The 21,516-nt window shown below is 47.6% G+C and overlaps 1 protein-coding gene across 12 annotated transcripts; it reads left to right on the forward strand.

Moving 5' to 3' along the window:
• Positions 1-24: 24 nt before the first annotated feature.
• Positions 25-21,244, forward strand: mark2a (MAP/microtubule affinity-regulating kinase 2a). 12 transcript variants are annotated; one of them, XM_047021015.1, is made up of 20 exons: positions 25-825; positions 6,847-7,020; positions 7,439-7,492; positions 8,205-8,253; positions 8,499-8,564; positions 8,947-9,017; positions 9,170-9,226; positions 9,370-9,504; positions 9,646-9,747; positions 9,897-10,016; positions 10,465-10,606; positions 11,224-11,336; positions 11,523-11,658; positions 12,199-12,347; positions 12,537-12,625; positions 13,859-13,999; positions 16,573-16,836; positions 17,492-17,518; positions 19,280-19,318; positions 19,735-21,244. In XM_047021015.1, the coding sequence occupies exons 1-20, from the start codon at positions 778-780 to the stop codon at positions 20,159-20,161; spliced, it is 2,403 nt and encodes an 800-aa protein (XP_046876971.1). In that variant the 5' UTR covers positions 25-777; the 3' UTR covers positions 20,162-21,244. The 12 variants fall into 12 exon arrangements, with proteins under 12 accessions (XP_046876971.1, XP_046876973.1, XP_046876976.1 ...); XM_047021017.1 differs by having other exon boundaries at positions 19,283-19,318; XM_047021020.1 differs by having other exon boundaries at positions 10,465-10,567.
• Positions 21,245-21,516: the final 272 nt, after the last annotated feature.

The following is a 21,516-nucleotide window of genomic DNA, read 5'->3' on the forward strand; positions in this document are numbered from 1 at the left end:
TCTCACATCCATCTTGCTTCAACCCATCCATTACGTTAGACCTCTGCAATAAGTGCAGGGCTGCAACGCAGCGTAAGCGCCCGCCGCCTAGCAAGAGAGATTCGGCAATCCAAACATGATTTCTGTTGCGCTTATGGTAAAGACAACGTTGTGCTGACTTGGAAATCACTACAACATTACGCTAAACCAGCAAGTTGTCTGGTAGCTCAATCGAAGTTAGGCAGGCGAGGCAGGAAGAATACACAGCTGTAACGACGTCGTTGTGGTGGTGTTAAGCTAGCTCGAGTGTCGTTTAGCAGACAAGTCAAGGCGGACGGATCCCTGTCCCTACCCTGGTGTAGACTAGTGCGGGACAACTTGACAGATGGTGGCTAGCTAGTAGCTAGCTTGCTAGCTAGTCGTTTCTGTGGTTATCTGTGGATTTGGCAACTTAAAGTTTGCTAGGTGGCTGTATATATTATATAATTGAACGTTAATGTTGTTAGCGAGTTGTACATTTCATCCGTGTAGCTAGCTAGCTAACTAGCTAGCTAGTTACTTCTTGACTCAGACTACTCTAGTTATCGACTCCACTCAGGAGTAGCTAGCTAGCTAACTTTTGTGCCCATAAAGATAGCTAGCTAGCTAGTCGTCAGCTAACTAGTTGAGGTTGAGGCAGACAGAAAATAGTCCATGTTAATTTCAATTCCTCACAAGATTTAGACGGCGAAGGCAAATGTCGTTTAGTTGGATTTAAAATCATTCTGTCAGCGAAGATCGTGTCTCCTAAATCCTAAAATGTCAACACGGGCGCCAACGTTAACAATCGAACATTCGTCTAACCAGGTAAGTCAAATCACTGGGTTCGCTAGCTACAAGCTAGCTAGTGCTAGGCACTTTTTTGGGGGGGGCACAACAAGCAAATGCCACAACACCAGTCCTTTGCCATTACAAGCTAGCTTTACTGTAGCAACTCAACGCTACACATCAAACCATCAATCGGAATAAGTTGCTAGCAGTATATCAGTATTTAAACCCAAGCATCCGGGTGCATGCAAACTTTAAATTCATTCAGGTAAGGTGAAGCCAAAAGTCAGTAAAGGGCTAGTAGTGCTAGCTACTAACTAGTTTGTTAGTTGATAGACTAATACTTTTAGCTCGCTAGCTAATTGTTGGGCCTAAATAAAGAGCTACAAAAAGGGGCCTATAGATTTGTATGTATTGCTATATATTATTCAATTGAATTGGTTTGAATCCAAGCAATATGTAAACACACGTTACAACAGATATTTAAGTTCATATCTAAAGCCAAATTTTTGTGATTAGCGCAAGGTAGCTAGTTCATCAGAAGACATATCTTCATTACTTGGTTTACTACCAAATCTGGTGATCTAAAAACGTAGACAGGTACTACTGCTACAGTACGTAAGGGCGTATTTAAATGGTTTATTAGTTTGATAGCTTTGTTATTCATTACAAATGTCAAGACTGGATTTACATTTTCTGGTTAGTGCTGAGAACAAGCCTGGACACTTGAGAGCTTGACGATACTCTATTCTAAGAACTGGTTAAATTCGAGTCTCAAACATTTCTTTTGGGGTCTTTTACCGAAGTAACTATGACATTACGAGCCAGTTCTCATGACGTAAATTTCATGCGAGATACTGCTTAGATTAAAGGTAAGGAGTGGCAAAACTCAACCAAGCCCTGCCTAGCTTGTTTGACACCTCAAGACGGCTGTTGATACACGGCATTCGCATGGACTCTATACTTCCTTCCTCCGCTTCTCTATTTGTTAAAACCAGCATTACCAGTTGAGCTTGTAGGTGTGGAGGGGAAGAGCTCAATTTCTCATTTTGTTTGGGATTAACGTTGGTGTAGGCACACCAGGGATTGTACTTGTAGTGTATGTGTTTTTTCCCCCCAGTATCACTTTGTATCATCTGTTACATTGCTGTTGAAGAGTTTTAAATCCACAGTACATTGTTTAAGAAAAGATGGCTTTGAATGTATCGCCCTTCTGTTTTGAAGGCTTGAAGTTGTCTTGGTGAATCGGCCCGTCTCCGATGTTTTCTTTCCTCGCTGCTTTACTGTAGCCTACACTTGGTTCTGTTCTGTGGTGTTTCTCTGTCATGACCGAACCCGACTCATGTATCCAAGCGCTGTATTAATAGAACATAGGGAGGGGGGCAGGGGAGGGATGGTGTGCCACAAGCATGGTGGGTTGATTTAAAACCTACTGTCAACACCCCTCTTCTTCCTGCTTTGTTTAAATGCTCGTCTAGGTGTAGTTTCCAGATTTGAAGGAACATTTGTCAGTACTGCTATTGCTTTTCTCAAGAGCTTGTGTCGTTCTATATGAGAATAAGTCTTTTAGCCAGATGTCTCATATGGTGTTTACAAAGCCGTCTTGTTGATTACTGTTTTTTTTATTATTGGTGTCGGATGTAATGCTTGAGTGACCATAAACTGTTAAAACTAGGTTTTTTGGCCAGTAGTTTGTGTCACAGTGTTTTACAACGGCCTAATCCCTTTGGCTAGGACGCAGCCTGGGTCTAAAGCACCATTAACTTTGGTCCCATTTTTGTTTAGATGATTTGCATTAGCATTTTTGTACTACATTTTATTCAATCCTTTGATTAATAGAGGGGGGGGGGGAAAAGAGTGAATTTGACGCATGTGTATTTCGCTGCTTTAGCTTGAATCTGGGATTTTGAGATTAGGCCCCAACTTCAAAGTAGGTTGCAACCAGACATGGTTTTGTAATCAGATGTAAACTGCAGTTGAGTAGGAGAAGCAGGACCGACTGTAGAGGGGGACAGCCCAGTTGGTGTCTATTTGTGTCCCTGGTGCCACCAACCCCACTGAAAATAACTGTGGTGTGATATTAATACCCAGATAAACGACAAGCTGGCTCAAACACCTCCTTTATTCACTGGTCCTCCCTCTTTGTCAGTTTGTATACCCGCCCCCCTTCCTCCCTAAAGTTCCTGTCTCAAAGAATGGAGGCTGAATCTTGGACTAATGACCCTGGGGTTCTTTACACAGATGGATCCTGAGCAGGATGTGTCAATATACATGCACAGCGGCAGGCCTGGAGTGGACTGGGTCTCAAGTACTATCTGGTGTTGTTGATGGGGAATGTGTTTTACTGATGCAATACCAGGGAAACATAAAGTATCTAGTGATAGAATCATAAAGAAAGCAAAACCTATTGAATTCATTGGAGCTGATTACTTGAACACTAAACTTTAGACCTTACCTAAACCTTCCTTAATACCCAACCTTCTCAGTGAACAGAGCTTGCTTCCTTGTCATGGGCAGTTTACATTTGAATCCCTACTGTCGTAATCTAGACTCTGTAGTGGTGTTGGGCAGAATATTGCCCTAACACAAGCTCCAGCACCTTGTCTGTGGTATATTAAAGCCTTGCATCAGAAACAGTCCACATCTAGGCCTACTTGTTTTCTGTGGAAAGTAAGAATGTGGACTTTTGGCAAAACACTGAACTGAAATGATTGTACCATACAGGAATGTATATTTAATGTTGTAAACTGCACTGCCTGTTTTAGACCTATCTACGAGCAATACAGTTTGTGAACATTCGTTTTTAAGGTAATATAGGCCATTAGGTGTAGCCTTCAAGTTATGAGGCAGGTAATGTATGTGGGTATTGAATCATTGCGTTACTTCCCTGTCTGCTCAGCTGTACTCTAGTTTCTGAACATACCCATAGATGCAAAGCTCCTGTCAATACTTCTTTTATCTTAAATCATTTCATCATCCTCTCTCTTTTTTTTTTTTTTCCTTCTCTCGTTTTCTTGATTGTGCAAAGCCCACTAAGCATGTCTGCTCTTGTCCAATGGGCTACCTCCTTGGCCCTGCCTCACAATGATGGCTGCCTTGACGGGCAAACCCAGGCTTGCCTCACCTTGTCTGTAAGCTTGACCCTGTCATTGTGTCTTCCACTGCTTACTTGTTCCCTCTGTCGGCGTGCGGGAGAGGGATATAATTGCTGTACTTGTGGTAAAGACCCAAACATCCTGTTTAACATTGGGATGGGACAGCCTTTGTCTGGTCGTTTTTTGCACGGCCCGTGTCTGTTGCCTAGCCCCAGAATACCCCCGGCTTCGTCTGAGCGGTGAAACATCATCTAAGCATTACTTTCGCAATTTTAAAAGATTGATATATAATGTAATCACGTGGAAAGTTCTGGAAGAGCCATGCATGCATGGGTGTTTTCAGTCTTTGCTAGTTGCTGGTCGTCGGTGACACAACGTCGCTCACTGTGGATCAGTACAGTGGTTTAGCGTTGCACATTGTCTCAAACCTTAGATTCTCTTCAGGAGACATAAAGGGCCGTGTTGATTAACCTGGAAGCTGTTAAATATTGAAAGGCCTCGATGTAGCTCTCACCCGAGGCAGGCCTGGATTGAACACGGCCGTGCATAGATCTCTACTGGGCGGCTGGAGCCCTTTATCACACGGGCTCTTTCTGAAGTCCCTGGTCACCTCTCTTACACTGTGTCTCTACTAGCTGAGATGTGGTCATCGTCAACTGTGCCTGGTAGCAGAGATGTGATCAAATACTGTTAAAACTACGCACTTCTGATCTTGCATTTTCTGCGTAACTATTTCTATGTTGCGTAAAAAAATGTCAGTTGTGATGTTCTACTGGCTGTGAGTGATCTGCAGCTTAGCCAGGGCTGGGAGAGAAGGACGGCGGGTCTGACTGTCAATCCGTTAAATCAACGGGCATTTAACGGGTTCTTCTGTAACGGTGTCTCTGTAATATCTCTGCTTTATATATGTGTGTGTGGGGGTTCTTTCTAGCAGTCGATGTGTGTCTTTACATGTTCCGTGTGTGTGTGTGTGTACGGACGGGTCTGGTGTATTGGCTGCTGTGCTGAAGGTCAGAGCGGTGTGTGTGTGTGTGTGTGTGTGTGTGTGGACTGCAGACTGCATTGCTGACACTTTACGTCACTGCGGAGCTTCTTGGCGGATCTGTGTGTGTGTGTGTGTGTGTGTGTGTGTGCAGGACACTTTTTGACATACACCGCACGCCTTACTGACGACAGAAAACTAAATGGCAAGTTTTTTCTTCCTGCCTGTTACACAACGGCAAGCTCTTTATGGTGGCATGGTGAAACGCTGTAAGACCCATCTAGGCAGCATCAGCACTTGTTTATCTTGTTACTCGAACGTTCCTCTTTTTAGCTGTTGATGTGACAAGGTTCTTGTGTGTTTTGTGTGTGTGTGTAAAGAGGGTTGCTTTGGTGACAGCTGTCTTCAGAAGCAGTGGTCTCCTGGTGATTTTGCTTTGAACAGTGGTCTGATTTACACGTCTATTCATTTGATCTCGTTACATAAGCTAATACTGGAATAAGATTAAGGACGAGGTAGGGGGAGGAAGACAGGCTAGCAAGTGACTGCCATGCGGGGAGTTTTGGAGTCGATCAGCTTCTGTTTTTATACTCTGGTTGTATAGAGTTTCATACAACCGTCCATCCTAAAGTACATTTACAAACATGACGTGTTTGGGACTGACTTGACGTGAACATCTTAGTGAGATTCTTATGTTGTGGATGAAGATGATGTAGGCCTAACTTGAATATTAAAACTGGGGGTTATAGGCACGCCTCCGATTCTGCCCACAAAGAGAGTTTAGCCATGAAGAGACAGCTGGAGGCTCCAGTTGTGTGTTTGCAGGGGAGGATCAGAGGGATATATCAGTGTTAACAGACTGCATCAAACACTGTTTTCCAAACGCTGCTTCCCTCCTTCTCTCCCCCTCTCTCTTGATAATGTGTTTCCTCTTCTCTAGTGCTACAATCATCTCTCTCTCTCTTTGTCTCTCTCTGTCTCTGTCTCTGTCTCCCTACTCCCTCTCTGTCCTGTCTTTCCGTCTCTCTGTCTGTCTCTCTCTCTGTCTCTCTGTCTCTCTCTCTCTCTCTTTGTGTCTCTCTCTCTCTCTCTCTCTCTCTCTCTCTCTCTCTCTCTCTCTCTCTCTCTGTCTCTCTCTTTGTCTCTCTCTCTCTGTCTCCCTACTCCCTCTCTGTCCTGTCTTTCCATCTCTCTCTCTTTGTCTGTCTCTCTCCCCCTCCCTCTCTCCCCTCCCTCTCTGTTTTCTGTTTGTCTCTCACTTCTCTCTGACTCTCTCCCTTTTGTCTCTTTATTTCTCTCTCCTATTCCACCCTCCCCCTCCCTCCCCCCCCCCAGCAGATTTGATCTGCTTGTGAAGAGAGACAGAGGCCTCCTCAGCCAGCCTCCTCAGCAGCTGTGAAGGGCTGACTCCACAGACGCTGATGTTTCAGTGCTGTAGGCCGCTCGTTTTGATTATGTACACAGAAAGGCCCTGGGTTACAAGCTCCTCGGCCGTGAGAGAATGTACGCAAGGTTTATAGAATGTTCATAAGTTCTTGAATCTAGACTGTATGTAAGAAACATATTGGTTTAGTAGTAATGAATAAATAGTTTATTTATTCCTTTAAGGCGCTTGCTTCTCGGAGCAGATATTGTGTGTAGGTGCTTGCACACTGCCCCAAACATACAGAAAGAGCAACACTAATGTTGGTGGTTGTATTTAGAAGATTGTCTGAAAAGGTTCAATGCAGGCCCTCGAGGCAATCACACGCTGACCAAGACAACAGCTGTTCAAGCACACAGTTAACTGGTGTAGCTAGCTGTCAAGCCACAGGAAATCTCATGTGGTCAGAAGCCTGGCGACAGTTCACAGTTGTATCAGCTAGAGACAGTATCCATACACAACGTTCTTTCTGATCACTAAAAACATAAAAAATGTATCTATCTTAAAAAACCCTGAAACAAACAGCTGTTGTTTAACCACCTTCATCCTTCCTCCCCCAGCCTCACAGCGACTCCAAGGCGGGCAGGCGGCCCAGCATGCCGCGATGCCGCAACTCGGTTGCCACGACGGCCGACGACCAGCCTCACATCGGTAACTACCGTCTGCTGAAGACCATCGGCAAGGGCAACTTCGCCAAGGTGAAGCTGGCTCGCCATGTCCTCACGGGAAAAGAGGTGAGGATGAGAAGACAGGCAGGTTCACCACGCCCAGAGGTTGGAGCCGCACAGGGCCGCTGCACACAGGAGAGCAGGCTACTGATGTAGGGCACCCCGTCATGGGTGAGACAGAGGGGGCGTTGAAGAGAGTCTTCGTGGGCTTTAGCTTGAAGAGTCTTAAACTGACAGGTGGGAACGTTGTGGGGGAAGAGGTGTAGCTCAGGCTCAGTGGAAGAGCTTTTGACGGACGATCAAGGGTTTGCTGGTTAAAAAGTTTTGTATGTTTACTTGAATAAGTGTCGGGTCAATTTAATACATACAAATGAACCATGCGCCACTTACGGAGTGTGTAGGTGTATAATTTGGACAGACAGTTCAACCAAGTTTAACATTTTTTTTTTTTTTTTTTTTTTACAAAATTTTTTTTTATTTTAAGGTGGCGGTGAAAATCATAGACAAAACTCAGTTGAACTCCTCCAGTCTTCAGAAGGTGAGTGACAGCTCTTGTGAAGGAAAGGTAAAGGTGAGACCAGCTGACGAGGTCCTGCTCATGCCACCCTCTGACTCAGGGACAGGAAGCAGGAAATGGAGGAAATTATGGGAAATTAGACCCAAGTACTTCCTGTTGTGAGGGCTGGGGTTGGGTGTTGCGTTTCTTGAGGGTGGTGTGTGTGTGTGTGTGTGTGTGTGGGGGGGGGGGGGGGGGGGGGGAGGAGAGAGAGATTATGTAGAGAGACAGGAAAGGCGGGGGAAAGGGGATGACATGCAGTAAATGTGCAGCCCAGCAAGTGTCATGTTGTTCTTCCATTTGGAGGGAAGTTTGAGGGAACTTCTACAAAGTTGTTCTTCCACTAGAGTCTGTGTAAAGTTCAAGGAGAAGACAAATATGTTGAGGCTTTCAGTAGGCAGATGTTGATTAAACATCCCGGATCGACAAGAAAGCCCCCCAAAAAGATCAAAAGTAAATAAACAATAAAGCTCTAAAAGAGAGGGCTCAATAAAAATTCATAATGTAATTTTCTTCTTTTATTTTTCCCTCTCTCTCTCTCTCTCTCTCTCTCTCTCTCTCTCTCTCTCTCTCTCTCTCTCTCTCTCTCTCTCTCTCTCTCTCTCTCTCTCTCTCTCTCTCTCTCTCTCTCTCGTCTGTCTCTCTCTCTCTCTCTCTCTCGTCTGTCTCTCTCTCTCTCTCGTCTGTCTCTCAGCTGTTTCGAGAAGTCAGGATCATGAAGTTGCTGAATCACCCGAATATTGGTGAGCTCCTTATAACGCTCCCAGCCGAGAGCTCTCAGCCTGTTCTTTTGTTAATGAGAAATGGCACGACTATGAGAAACAGTCTGTTGCTGTTCAGGGAGGGAGGGCAAGGACAATCCAGCTCTGATAGAAAACCTTCAACACTGGCAATGACATTTCCTCCATAGATGGCATTTCAATAATGTGACCTACATTTCCTTGAAAGACGGTGATCTATTTTCGATTTTCTCCTGTCTTCTTTGTAGTTAAGTTATTTGAAGTCATTGAGACAGAGAAGACACTCTACCTGATCATGGAGTACGCCAGCGGAGGTGAGTTTAACTTCAGTCTCTCGTGAACAAGAAGCTTTTAGAGGGAAACAAAACTGAACCTGTCTTAGCTGAGATGTGGTCACGTGACACAGTAAATACAGACCGTTCCTTGACTCTACAGTAGTTTTGAAATACCTTTCACTATATCATAGTCAGTCCTGCTCGGCTCATCAACCAACATGGCTGCCTCTGTTTCTCTCACCCTCGGCAACAACGCTTATAAACACAGGCCCTCACTCCCCTGCAGTGTGTGACTGACCCACCCGTCGTCCCCTATTTGTGTCCACTGCTTTTCTTCTCTCTTTCTTTCCTCTAACACTAACCTGCTGTGTCGTTTGTCCTGCCCCCCCTCCCCTACCCCTCACCCCCCACCCCTCTTCAGGTGAGGTGTTTGATTACCTGGTGGCTCACGGAAGAATGAAAGAGAAAGAAGCTCGAGCCAAATTCAGACAGGTGACGGGCTATTTTCTTCATTGTTTGCTGTGTGAGAATGTCCCTGTGTTATGTTTTGGTTACTCAATTACGTCATTGATATGGATACCAGTCATTATGATACATCTGTGGTGAGATAACAACATAAGTCTCGCATCCTCTCTAAACCACAGATCGTGTCAGCGGTGCAGTACTGTCACCAAAAGTGCATTGTTCACAGAGACCTAAAGGTGAGTCCTGTCTGCCTGTTCCCCCTATGCCTGCTTGTCTCTTCGTTTACCTGCCTGTCTACCTTCCTGTCACTCTGTCATTTCGATAAAAGCATTCACTGTAAACGCACGTCTCCTGACTCGACCCCACAACCCTACTCCAGGCAGAGAACTTGCTTCTGGACGCTGACATGAACATCAAGATAGCAGACTTTGGCTTCAGCAACGAGTTCACCCTGGGGAACAAGCTGGACACCTTCTGTGGCTCTCCCCCCTACGCCGCCCCGGAGCTCTTCCAGGTTGGAGACGTGAACACTCTCGCACACTCTCCTTCAGTCACCACGCAGTCAGTCAACCCTTCATTCAAAATGATCTCCCTTCCTCCCTTTATCTCTCTATCACCCACTGCCATCTTTTCATCCCTCCATCCTAAATCCCAGGGGAAGAAGTACGACGGGCCCGAGGTGGACGTGTGGAGCCTGGGGGTCATCCTCTACACGCTGGTCAGCGGCTCGCTGCCCTTCGATGGACAGAACCTCAAGGTAGGAACGAGCCCCACCCCCCCACCCCCCGACGAGGAGGGACCAGAAATAAACAACAAGTAGTAAATGATAAACTTAGAACTTGAATCAACAACTTCCAGTTTCTCCTCCTGGTCCTGATGCTGTGTCTCTCCCTCCCTCCCTCCCAGGAGCTGCGTGAGCGCGTGTTGCGGGGGAAGTACAGGATCCCGTTCTACATGTCCACGGACTGCGAGAACCTGCTCAAGAAGTTCCTCATCCTGAACCCGACCAAGCGAGGCAGCCTGGAGGTTAGCGCCCCTGTCCCGCCTCCCATTCCAGACTCCCCTGCTCGCATGCCATTGGGGCTGTGGAGACCACTGGATTGGTGGCCGTAACACCTTGCACGTACATCCTACATTTGTGTTCATCCTTTTCTCGTCCTGGTTTCAGCCGAGGATTAGCTACAGCTTGGTGGTTGAACAATTTGACTTTTTATTTACATTCATTCGTGTTTATCACTGTGTCATTGTCTGCTAAGCCTGTCCTCCCCCAGTCACTCCCCCAGTCACCCCCCAGTCACCCCCCAGTCACCCCCCCAGTCACCCCCCCAGCCTCCTTTAGTCTCCCTCGGTCACCGCCAGCCTCCCTCAGTCACCCCCATTTCCCCCAGTCTCCCCCAGCCTCCTTCAGTCTCCTCCATTCACCCCCAGCCTCCCCCCAGCCTCCCCTCAGTTTCTCTGTGCTCTCTGCGTCCAGCAGCAGATCATGAAGGACCGCTGGATGAACGTGGGCCAGGAGGAGGAGGAGCTGAAGCCCTACGTGGAGCCCCAGCCCGACTACAAGGACCCCAAGAGGACAGGTCAGCACCCCGACCAGCGAGCAGGAGGGTGGAAGAGAGGTGGGGCAGGCGTCTGGTGGAGGAGCTGGAGAGGACACACACACACACACACACACTAAACCACACACACACATACACATGCAAAAACATACACGCACACAACATGAAATCTGGATGAACGGGTTGATTGATGACTAACAAAGTGTGATTCATGTAGACTGCTCTCGGGCGGGTGTCGTTCCATTAAGATGTTGTCTCACTCTGTCCCTGTTCAGACCACTTTCACAAATATGGGACATTAGTATGTTAGGTGTCAAAACTAAAGACACGTTTTGAACAGACCGCATTCGGTGCTCACCTCGGAGCCTCTCTTCAGCTACATCTGACGATGTAGAACATTTTGAATTTGATCTTGTTTAACGTGCATTCATTTACTAACCATATTTGTGTCGCAAAGTGTTAGAATGTGTTAGTATATGTTGTGTTAGTATGTGGTATTGTGCTAAATGTGTTATTTTAAAAACAAGTCATTGTGCTGTATGTATTGCCCCCCCCCACCCTTCTTCTGTTGATATTTCTGTGAGTTGAAGATGTGAATGTGTATGTTTGTAATGCAGTCTATGTCCATGACCTTAGCCCACAATGGAGTCTGACCATTTTGCTGTATTTATACCCAGATATCATGCTTCAGATGGGATATTCTCAAGAAGAGATCCAAGACTCTCTCGTCAACCAAAAATACAACGACGTTATGGCCACATACTTGTTACTGGACTATAGAAACTCAGAGGTACGACAAAGGAACTTCACATTTCCATTTGACAGTTTATCCAAAGCAACGTACAGATAACAGTGCATAATGAAAGTACAGCAGAAGATCATGGATCAGCAGTGCACGCTAACTGTCCACCTCACTTTGGATAAAAGCGCCTATTAGATATGGAATTCTTTATTGTTGTTATTATTCCTTCCTCAGCTTGACGAGTGCATCAACACGTCTATCAAGCCACGCCCAGGAAGTGACATGACGAACAGCAACACACACTCCCCTTCTCACAAGGTACAGCGAAGCACCTCGTCCAATCAGAAGCCCAGGAAAGCAACAGATGCGGGTAAGTAAACTGTGACATTTTATAGTTTTTATTATTTGTGGTGTTCTAAGCCAAAATGACTGTGATGACCAGTCTGTCAGTCGCCCGTTGAGTGTCTCACATATGAAACCCAACTCATCTTCCTCTTGTCCTCTCCTCCTGTCTTTATCTTCCTCTTGTCCTCTCCTCCCCTCTCCTGTCCTCCTGTCTTCATCTTCCTCCTGTCCTCTCCTCATGTCTTCATCTTCCTCCTGTCCTCTCCTCCCCTCTCCTGTCCTCCTGTCTTCATCTTCCTCCTGTCCTCTCCTGTCCTCTCCTTTCCTCCTGTCCTCTCCTCCCCTCTCCTGTCCTCCTGTCTTCGTCTTCATTTTCCTCCTCTCCTCCTGTCCTCCTCTCCTCCTGTCCTCCTCCTCTCCTCCTGTCCTCCTCCTCTCCTCCTGTCCTCCTCCTCTCCTCCTCCTCTCCTCCTGTCCTCCTCCTCTCCTCCTGTCCTCCTCCTCTCCTCCTGTCCTCCTCCTCTCCTCCTGTCCTCCTCCTCTCCTCCTGCTCTGTCCGTCCCAGGATCATCTGCCTCCACCAAGCGTGCTCAGGGGGACAGTAAGAACACGGTGGAGGACTACGCCAGGAAGGGCTCGTCCGCCTCCACCAAGGTCCCCGCCAGCCCGCTCTCCTCGGTGGACAGGAAGAGGGGCACCCCCACCCCTTCCACCGTACGTCTAAGACCGCTGCGTCAACATTCTCTTTAACAGTAATGTCCACCAGCTCAGGTATAGCTATAGATCAAATTCTAGCATCTGCTAAATTAATACTTTATTATTAGATGGTAAGTGATGCCCCTGCGCGCCCCGCCCCTCCCGCCCCACCCCGTGTCGTCACATCTCTCTGTCTCTGTGTTACAGAACAGCATCTTGTCCACCGGGACGAGTCGCAGCCGCAACTCCCCCGTCCCAGAGAGGGACAGCCTGGGCGTCCAGAACGGCAAGGACAGGTATCCCCCTCACCCTCACACGACCCAATGCTCCCTCACACGACCCAACCACCCTCACACGACCCAACGCTCCCTCACACACACTCGCACACCCTCACACTCACCCTCACAACCACCCTCACACCCTCACACATCCTCGCTCACACCCTCTCCCATGGTGGTGCTAGTAGGGTTACTCCTGTATGTAGGCGACCATATTTACAAGCCTCGTGGCCTAACGCCAGTCGGTTGAACATGGGCCAGCTGGCAGAAATCCAGCCAGTTTAATTACAAAACACACACACACACTCACTCGCACCTACCATGTTTTACATCTCACATTCTCTCAGTGTCGGGTCCCGTTAGCAAAGTTATTCCCCGGATGTATAACTGGGCCTGCTACTTTAGACATACTAACACACTTTCAGGAATTAAACAGAGTGACCCTGATAGTCCGATCTCTGTAATCTGGAATTAGTGTCGTTGGCCCTTCGCCACTTTTATGCAAGTCATTTTCAGGCCAGGAAGGGAGAAATAGGGTGGGAGTCTTGCTTAAGGACAGGGTGTTTAGACAGATTTAACAGCAGGGCCAACACAACATGTGACTCACACCTGATTGGCTGATCAAGATTCAGTTTTAAGTGGCCAAAAACGTATTGTGTGTATGCGAGTGCGTAACGGGATTTTGTGTGTGCGCGAACGTATCTGCACATAATCAGCATTAAATCACACCACTGCGGTTTACATCACCTTCAATGTTCTCCTTTTACACTTAATAATCTGGTTCACTGTGTGTTTGTCATTTCCCGTCATGTCAGTGACCCCATGTTCCCCTGGGTCTTGTAGTTCTTCTGTCAAGTTCTCTTACTCTGAATGTTTAGACCAACAGCTCAGAGGAACAAGTGTTTCAGGAACATTAGCGTACAAGTCTGATTGCACCCAAGTTGCTCTTATGCCACTGTAATAATGTTATGCAGTAACAGTGTTATATTAACTACTATAACGGCTTAACGTAATTTACTAATTCATCTATTACATGGATGAAGAGCAACTTGTAAATTGACATGTTTTTCCTCATGACTGACTTGACTGCTCATGTCCATCTGCATCAGTGTGTCAGTGTTCCTGTCTTGCTCATTGCTCCTGCTTCCTCCCTCGTTTTGTCGTCTAACTGTTCCATCCTTCCGCCCCCGCCGCCGCCCCTCTCTTGGTGACCGTTCGGTGCGGGGGGGTCGTTGGCCTCTCTTCCCCCAGCCTCAACACTCCAGGGTCTCGGGCCTCCACAGCCTCCGCTGCGGCCGTCCTCACTTCCTCTTCCTCCCGCCCCCGACATCACAAATCCCTGTCCACATCGGCCCACCCCAGCCCCCCAGACCTCCACGCACACCGTCCCAGGCAAGTGGCCCCCCGAAGAGGAAACGCAAAAGAGGACCTAGCGCCCCCTTCAGGCTGGAGGGGGAATAGCTGTAGACTGATTTGACCGGGGCGCTGGATGAATGATCATGGGTTTATGTTTAACGTTTGACTTTCTGAGAAAGGTTGATGCCGTTCTGAAAAGGTGCTGGCAGGATATGTATTTTCCGTTTGGCGACTTGGCAACTTTTATTTGTTTATGAAGTTAAAGTGAGAGCTGAAAGGACTCCACCATTAGTTAGTCATCCTACTGTAATGATATGCTTAGGGAAACAGTGACACTCCAAATGCCAGGCAGCAAAAAAAAGTATCCTTCATAGTCAAAGAACAGACAGAAGGATGAATACGAGTTCACAAAAACTTAAATAACCTGTCAAAATGGCAGCCATTGCCGCCTAATGCCCATTCCCTCTCTCTTAGTAACCTGCGTCTCCATGACCTCCACAGCGGTCCCCATACACGACCCAGCCTGGTCCCCATACACGACCCAGCCTGGTCCCCATACACGACCCAGCCTGGTCCCCATACGCGACCCAGCCTGGTCCCCATACGCGACCCAGTCTGGTCCCCATACGCGACCCAGCCTGGTCCCCATACACGACCCAGCCTGGTCCCCATACACGACCCAGCCTGGTCCCAGTACACGACCCAGCCTGGTCCCCATACACGACCCAGCCTGGTCCCCATACACGACCCAGCCTGGTCCCAGTACACGACCCAGCCTGGTCCCCATACACGACCCAGTCTGGTCCCCATACACGACCCAGTCTGGTCCCCATACACGACCCAGCCTGGTCCCCATACACGACCCAGCCTGGTCCCAGTAGACGACCCAGCCTGGTCCCCATACGTGACCCAGCCTGGTCCCCATACGTGACCCAGCCTGGTCCCAGTACACGACCCAGCCTGGTCCCCATACACGACCCAGGCTGGTCCCAGTACACGACCCAGCCTGGTCCCCATACACGACCCAGTCTGGTCCCCATACACGACCCAGCCTGGTCCCCATACACGACCCAGCCTGGTCCCAGTACACAACCCAGCCTGGTCCCCATATACGACCCAGCCTGGTCCCAGTACACGACCCAGCCTGGTCCCCAGTACACGACCCAGCCTGGTCCCCATACACGACCCAGCCTGGTCCCCATACACGACCCAGCCTGGTCCCAGTACACGACCCAGCCTGGTCCCCATACATGACCCAGCCTGGTCCCCATACACTACCCAGCCTGGTCCCAGTACACGACCCAGCCTGGTCCCAGTACACGACCCAGCCTGGTCCCCATACACGACCCAGCCTGGTCCCCATACACGACCCAGTCTGGTCCCAGTACACGACCCAGCCTGGTCCCCATACACGACCCAGTCTGGTCCCAGTACACGACCCAGCCTGGTCCCCATACATGACCCAGCCTGGTCCCCATACACTACCCAGCCTGGTCCCAGTACACGACCCAGCCTGGTCCCAGTACACGACCCAGCCTGGTCCCCATACACGACCCAGCCTGGTCCCCATACACGACCCAGTCTGGTCCCAGTACACGACCCAGCCTGGTCCCCATACACGACCCAGTCTGGTCCCAGTACACGACCCAGCCTGGTCCCCATACACGACCCAGCCTGGTCCCCATACACGACCCAGCCTGGTCCCCATACACGACCCAGTCTGGTCCCAGTACACGACCCAGCCTGGTCCCCATACACGACCCAGCCTGGTCCCCATACACGACCCAGCCTGGTCCCCGTACTAATCTAGTATTAGACAGCTGCTTTGTGCCCATTCATGCCCACCTGGCTGCACACCCTCAGGTGTACACAGTGGACGCTGCTTACTGTGACCATGTGTTTGATGTCATGTGTTTGATGTCATGTGTTTGATGTCATGTGTTTGATGTCATGTGTTTGATGTCATGTGTTTGATGTCATGTGTTTGATGTCATGTGTTTGATGTCATGTGTTTGATGTCATGTGTTTGATGTCATGTGTTTGATGTCATGTGTTTGATGTCATGTGTTTGATGTCATGTGTTTGATGTCATGTGTTTGATGTTATGAGCTGAGCTGCCATCTGCTGTTATGGTCATCTGCATGTCACCGCAATCACAAGCCATCAAGTCACCAAGTCATACAGTCACAGGTCATAAAGTTACAAAGTCGTACAGTCTCCTAGTTGCTGGAGCAGGTTTATTGAAGGGCATAGCCAGGTTACAGAAGGCCTTTTTGGCATGTTATAACACTGCTGGCAGCTCCTTTTTTGGAAAGGTTTCTGTCAGAATATCAATGTGTTTGGTTGTTCTATTCTCCACGCTGTTATGTTTTAGTATTCTACGTACGAGACCTGTAAATGGCTTGATCAACATAACTGCTGCTTTTGTGCTTTGCACATAACAATGGATGAATTATGAGGGTTATTTTCAAAGTTTTGCCAGGGTTTTATATCTAATTTATGCTTTTTAATAAATTTAACAGAGCTCACTGTCACAACAAGGTTGTGAAAACCCCTAACGTGCATTGCATACGAGTTTGTAAACCTAACGTGTCATTTATCAAAAACAGCACTGCCCCACAGAGAGTACCAGTGGCCTCTCCCTCTGCCCACAACATCAGCAGCTCCACGGCGACGGACCGTACCAACTTCCCCAGAGGGGTGGCCAGCAGGAGTACCTTCCATGCTGGGCAACAGAGAGCGACCCGGGACCAGCATGCATCAGCCTACAACGGCCCCCCTGCGTCCCCCTCCCTCTCCCATGGCAACAGCCAGGCTAGACGACCTGGGGCCTCTGGTATATTCAGCAAGTTCACCTCCAAATTCGTACGCAGGTGAGAGAAAAGGGCAAATTTGAGATTGGGATTGAGGTTGATTATCTGAAAACAAGCATGTTGTTTATTTTTTTATGGTGTTGCTTTAACATCCCAATATTCATGATCTTGTACCTTTTACATTGAGTGACCATGTGAAAATAGCAGGTTAAAAGATGTTTGCATCATAAAACAAGAATGGGATAGCCAAAAAGAAAGTCATGCAGCCCAACCACACCTTTTACAAGAATGTTCTGGTAGCTGTTATCAAAAGAGGAATATTAATCTACAGAAGTCTTCGGTTTCTACTTCAACATTTACTTTATATGTAGTCAGTTATGGTGAGCAGTGAAGGTTTGTAGATGAAAGGCCTTATAGCATTGACCCCATTAGCCGGCATGGCTCCCTCCAATGCTAACCTGTGCTAATCCGTTCATGTCATTGTTCCATGATCTTAATTAACATGACTTGACCACCTTGACAGAGTGCGGTTGCACAAGTTTCAGCAGCCATTTTGTGGCAGTTGTGGCTTAAACCCCATCTTCTGTAAGACACCCGTGGAATATTAATCTCTCAGTTGACGTCTGTTATAACAGATTTGCTCTGGCTTGGTTTGCGCACGGTTGTGTACATACACTTTTCTTTTTCTGTTCCTCCCCCTCTACCTCTTTTGTAGAAATCTCTCATTCAGATTCCCCAGAAGGTAGGCAACCATAACCACAACAAGTCTTTCTCCAAACCATGACCTTTATGTGTCGCCCCATCCTGTGTTAAGCTATCACATTGTGCCATGCCCATTGCTTAAAAAGTGTGTGTGTGTGTATATATATATTAATACCTACTTGTATGGGTTTTGCTTCATACTAACAGGCTGCCCTTCATAGCTTAATCCTCCCCTCTGTTCCCCACTTCTGTCTGGTTCATCAGTGGCTCCTCCATTTCTGCTTCTCTCATCCCAGCCTACTTTTGTCTCCTAGCTTATCATGTGTCGTCCTGTGGGTCCTTGGCTCTGTGAATAGAAAGCCCTTTTGTGTTGCCAGACTGGGGGAACGCCATGCTACCCAGAGTGCATAAAGCCTTAGAGAAACGATGACTGAAAAACAACTATCTCTCAATTGTTAGAAGCTTCCGACTGTTCAACCGTGCTCAAGGAGAGGGACTTAATGGAGAATTGTAGACTTGAGTAAACATCCGATAGCCTGTTTACTGTGGTGGAATTAAGCCTGTTAGTGAAAGAGAAGTGTATTGACTGTTGCAGTTGTTTTTCATTAATCCGAGATTGTTTTTCTGCCCAAGCGATACCTCATTAAACGGAATTACTAATGTTGTGACGTGCCGAGACGTCTATACTGTTATTCTGCCACTGTAAAGCTTGATTTTTTTTAACGTTGATTTGGAAGTGGAGGCTGTCGATCACGATGGTCGTTCAACTAGAATATAAGTGATTAATTACTTTATTACTGCAGCTCTCCTGTGTACACCTAGTGCACTAGACTTGTCTGTTTCAGAGCGAATGTATTCAACCTATTGGTGCGTCAACCTTACAAGAGGTCGCACATCGTTCCTCAATCACTGTTGCCAACATAAAGACAATATTATCATAGTGGATGAAAAGGTGTTGGTTTGTGCAGAGTGCTGAGGCTTTATCCAGATTTGATGGACTTTAAGATGACATTTCAAGATGTTAAAGAGCACAGTCATGCTGGGCTGTCGTGTTAAAGAACTGGTAACACAGGCAGTGACTTGAAACAGCCTAAAGGCCAACTGATTTAGTACTTCCTGAATTGTGTAAGGTTTCCAGAACATCGAGCAGCGTGATTGGTCTGCTGCACAAAGAAGCTTGGTTGCCGTAGAGATGGAAGTGCATTGTGGCCCTATAGCATAAAAACGCAGAGAGGGTGCCCCGAATCGTCCCTCAAGTCCGTCCGCGGAGGTTTGCTGCACGATGTGTAATGTATAAAAGGTCTGATCGGGCCTTCAGGTACACGGCTGTTGTCTCTGCCTGCACATGCATCTGTCTGAACTTCCCTGCTGCTGAGATGGGACTACTGGTGTCGGGCCTATTAACAGATCAGGGGCAGATCAGATTACTTAACATCTTGTTTTTATGTCAATTGTAGTACCTAAATGTATTAACTTTTCACTTAGCATACGCCTTCATCCAAAGCGACAAAGTACAGGGGGATCTGAACCTGTGTCCTCGATCTGCAGTCCAATGTTGTAACCACTAAGCAGTACCCTCCTTTACTTTAAACTCTCTTGTTTCCAAAAGGTTGGGGAAACTGTCCTGATGCACTTCACGTACAACACAATACCTCCCGATATATTTCCAAGAAGGGAAGAATGTAGTATTCTAAACTAGAAGGTGCAGGGGGTTGCTGTGAGCTGGTGGTGGTTCTAACCTGGTCGCGTGCTGTTGCAGTCTTTAACTAGGAAGACTAAACTTGTGTTGATTTTCTTTGAGGAGCCCGTATGAGGGAGAGGGTCAAGATGAGGTCTGCAGGTGAGACATACGACCGTCGGTCTGCTGATGTAGAGAAAATAACTTCCTATCAGATAATCAGTTGGATGTTTGGGTTTGATTTGGGTGGAACAGAATTGATCTTAATCAAGAAATGTCTCTATCAATTAAAGCCATGTATCAACACTCTTGCACTAAAGAACACATTTGCTGATGTAGTTGATTTCTGGTCTAGTTGCTCTGTAAAGTCTGAGTTTAGACGCACAATTTACATGAATGCTTTATGCGCCTGTAGTGTAATTGGCTCCCTCAGTGGTCAAATGCAGCTTAAACCATGACCTTCAGTCATGCTGTCTTGTCTTGTCTCTCTCTGTCTCTCCCATCCTGTTTCCTCTGTCTCTCACCTTTCATCACCATTCTCTCCCTTCTCCTTTACAACTGTCTTTCCCACCTGGTAGACCCATGCTGACCACCGCGGAGAAGCTGGAGAAGGGGAACCTGGGCTCGGCGGGCGACGAGAACAAGGACTCCCTGTCGTCGGCCTCCACCGTGACCGCGCCCAACCAGGCGTCCAAGGACACCAAGCCCCGCTCGCTACGCTTCACCTGGAGCATGAAGACCACGTCCTCCATGGAGCCCGGAGAGATGATGAAGGAGATCCGGAAGGTTCTGGACTCCAACAGTTGCGAGTTTGAGCTCCGCGAGCGCTACATGCTGCTGTGCGTGAGCGGGAACCCCGCCCGGGACGATTTTGTCCAGTGGGAGATGGAGGTGTGCAAGCTGCCCCGCCTGTCCCTGAACGGCGTGCGCTTCAAAAGGATCTCGGGGACGTCCATCGCCTTCAAGAACATCGCCTCCAAAGTCGCCAACGAGCTCAAACTGTGAGACGGTGATGGACGGAGGGGAAGAGAAGGATGGAGATGGAAACACAAAGAGGCTGAACTTTGAGAAAGGAGAGCTGACTACTTTTTTTGTGGAGGTAGAGGAGGGATGGTGGAGTGTGCAGGGGTGAGCAGAGAGTCTTGGATAGGTTGTCATGGGGTGGGGGTGGGGGGGTGGGGGTTGTGTGTCATGTATATATCTTGTGAGGGGGCGGTGTTCATTTCTTCAACGGGGGGAGTTCATTTCTGGTTTGGGTTTTCTGTTCCCCCTTAAACCCCTCTCCCTCCGGTTTTCTGTTCTCGGAGACTCTTTATTTCTTAGTTATTCCTCTTAAACTTCTCATTTCTTTCTGGAGGAATTTTTTTTTTTTGGAGGATGGAAAATATGAAAAGGAGAATATATCTTTTAGGAGGAGCTGATTCACTGATTTGTGCATATCGGTTTTATGATATTTAGCCCCGAATCATCCCTGGACTCAGCTATATCCTCTACTCCCCACGTCCCTCCTGTAACCCTCCCTAGTCCCAGGCTAGGTCCAGCCACCCTGTTACTGTTCCGTCACCAGACTCCCTTTGTATGTTTTCATGAGATGAAGAGACGCAGTTTGACGCTCTGAATGTACAACGTGGCTGGTAACAGGCTCTAAGGTACAACTCGCTCACTACAGCTGTAAGTGGTTTTCATATCATGTCCTCGACTTGTATCGGCCCGGCGATGGCTACTACGGTTACCGCTCTCTTCTGAGAGCAGCGTCGCCATTTTTTTTTTTTTTGTCACAGCACAATGTCTTATTTGAGGGTACATTGGAAGTGCATACTTGAACTCTGCTCTGAGGGTGAGCCTTCATCTTCCTGCACCTCAAGCCCCTTCATCCTAGTTTTTGATTTTCTACAAAAGTGGTGACTTACTTTAGCCAATACTAATAGAGGGGCAATTGATTATTGGTGGATTGTAATGTAATTAAGAGTTGCTGGTTGGTTTCGATGTGCTGCACTGGAATGTCCCAGTCCCAGAATTCCTTCGCCCTTCTCTGGAGAAAATAATTATTAATATTGTTATTATAAGAATAAACAAAGTTGGATGATTTTTTTTGCTTTTGGTCCTTCATTTTGTTATTTGTTACTAATTATAATGGGTGCCACAGACTTAAAATGCAATCCACAAACTCATATGATCCTGCCAGATTTACAAACAAAAGTAGTTACCAAAGTCAACCGTGTGTGCATGCAACCACATATCTGCGAAAAAACTAATCAATTCAATCAAAGGAAATAAATCCGAGCTAATCGAGCTGTAGGGCCTATGATCAAGAAATCCCCGTCGTGATTGCAGCCCATGTCCATAATTAACATCTGCAA

Source organism: Hypomesus transpacificus, chromosome 5, assembly GCF_021917145.1.
Source record: "Hypomesus transpacificus isolate Combined female chromosome 5, fHypTra1, whole genome shotgun sequence".
Taxonomy (NCBI): Eukaryota; Metazoa; Chordata; class Actinopteri; order Osmeriformes; family Osmeridae; genus Hypomesus; species Hypomesus transpacificus.

Coding starts and splice junctions, on each gene's coding strand:
- mark2a (XM_047021015.1), top strand. CDS start 778: ATGTCAACACGGGCGCCAACGTTAACAATCGAACATTCGTCTAACCAG. Junction 8,565..8,946: donor CATGGAGTACGCCAGCGGAG/GTGAGTTTAACT, acceptor ACCCCTCTTCAG/GTGAGGTGTTTGATTACCTG. Junction 9,505..9,645: donor CCGCCCCGGAGCTCTTCCAG/GTTGGAGACGTG, acceptor CCTAAATCCCAG/GGGAAGAAGTACGACGGGCC.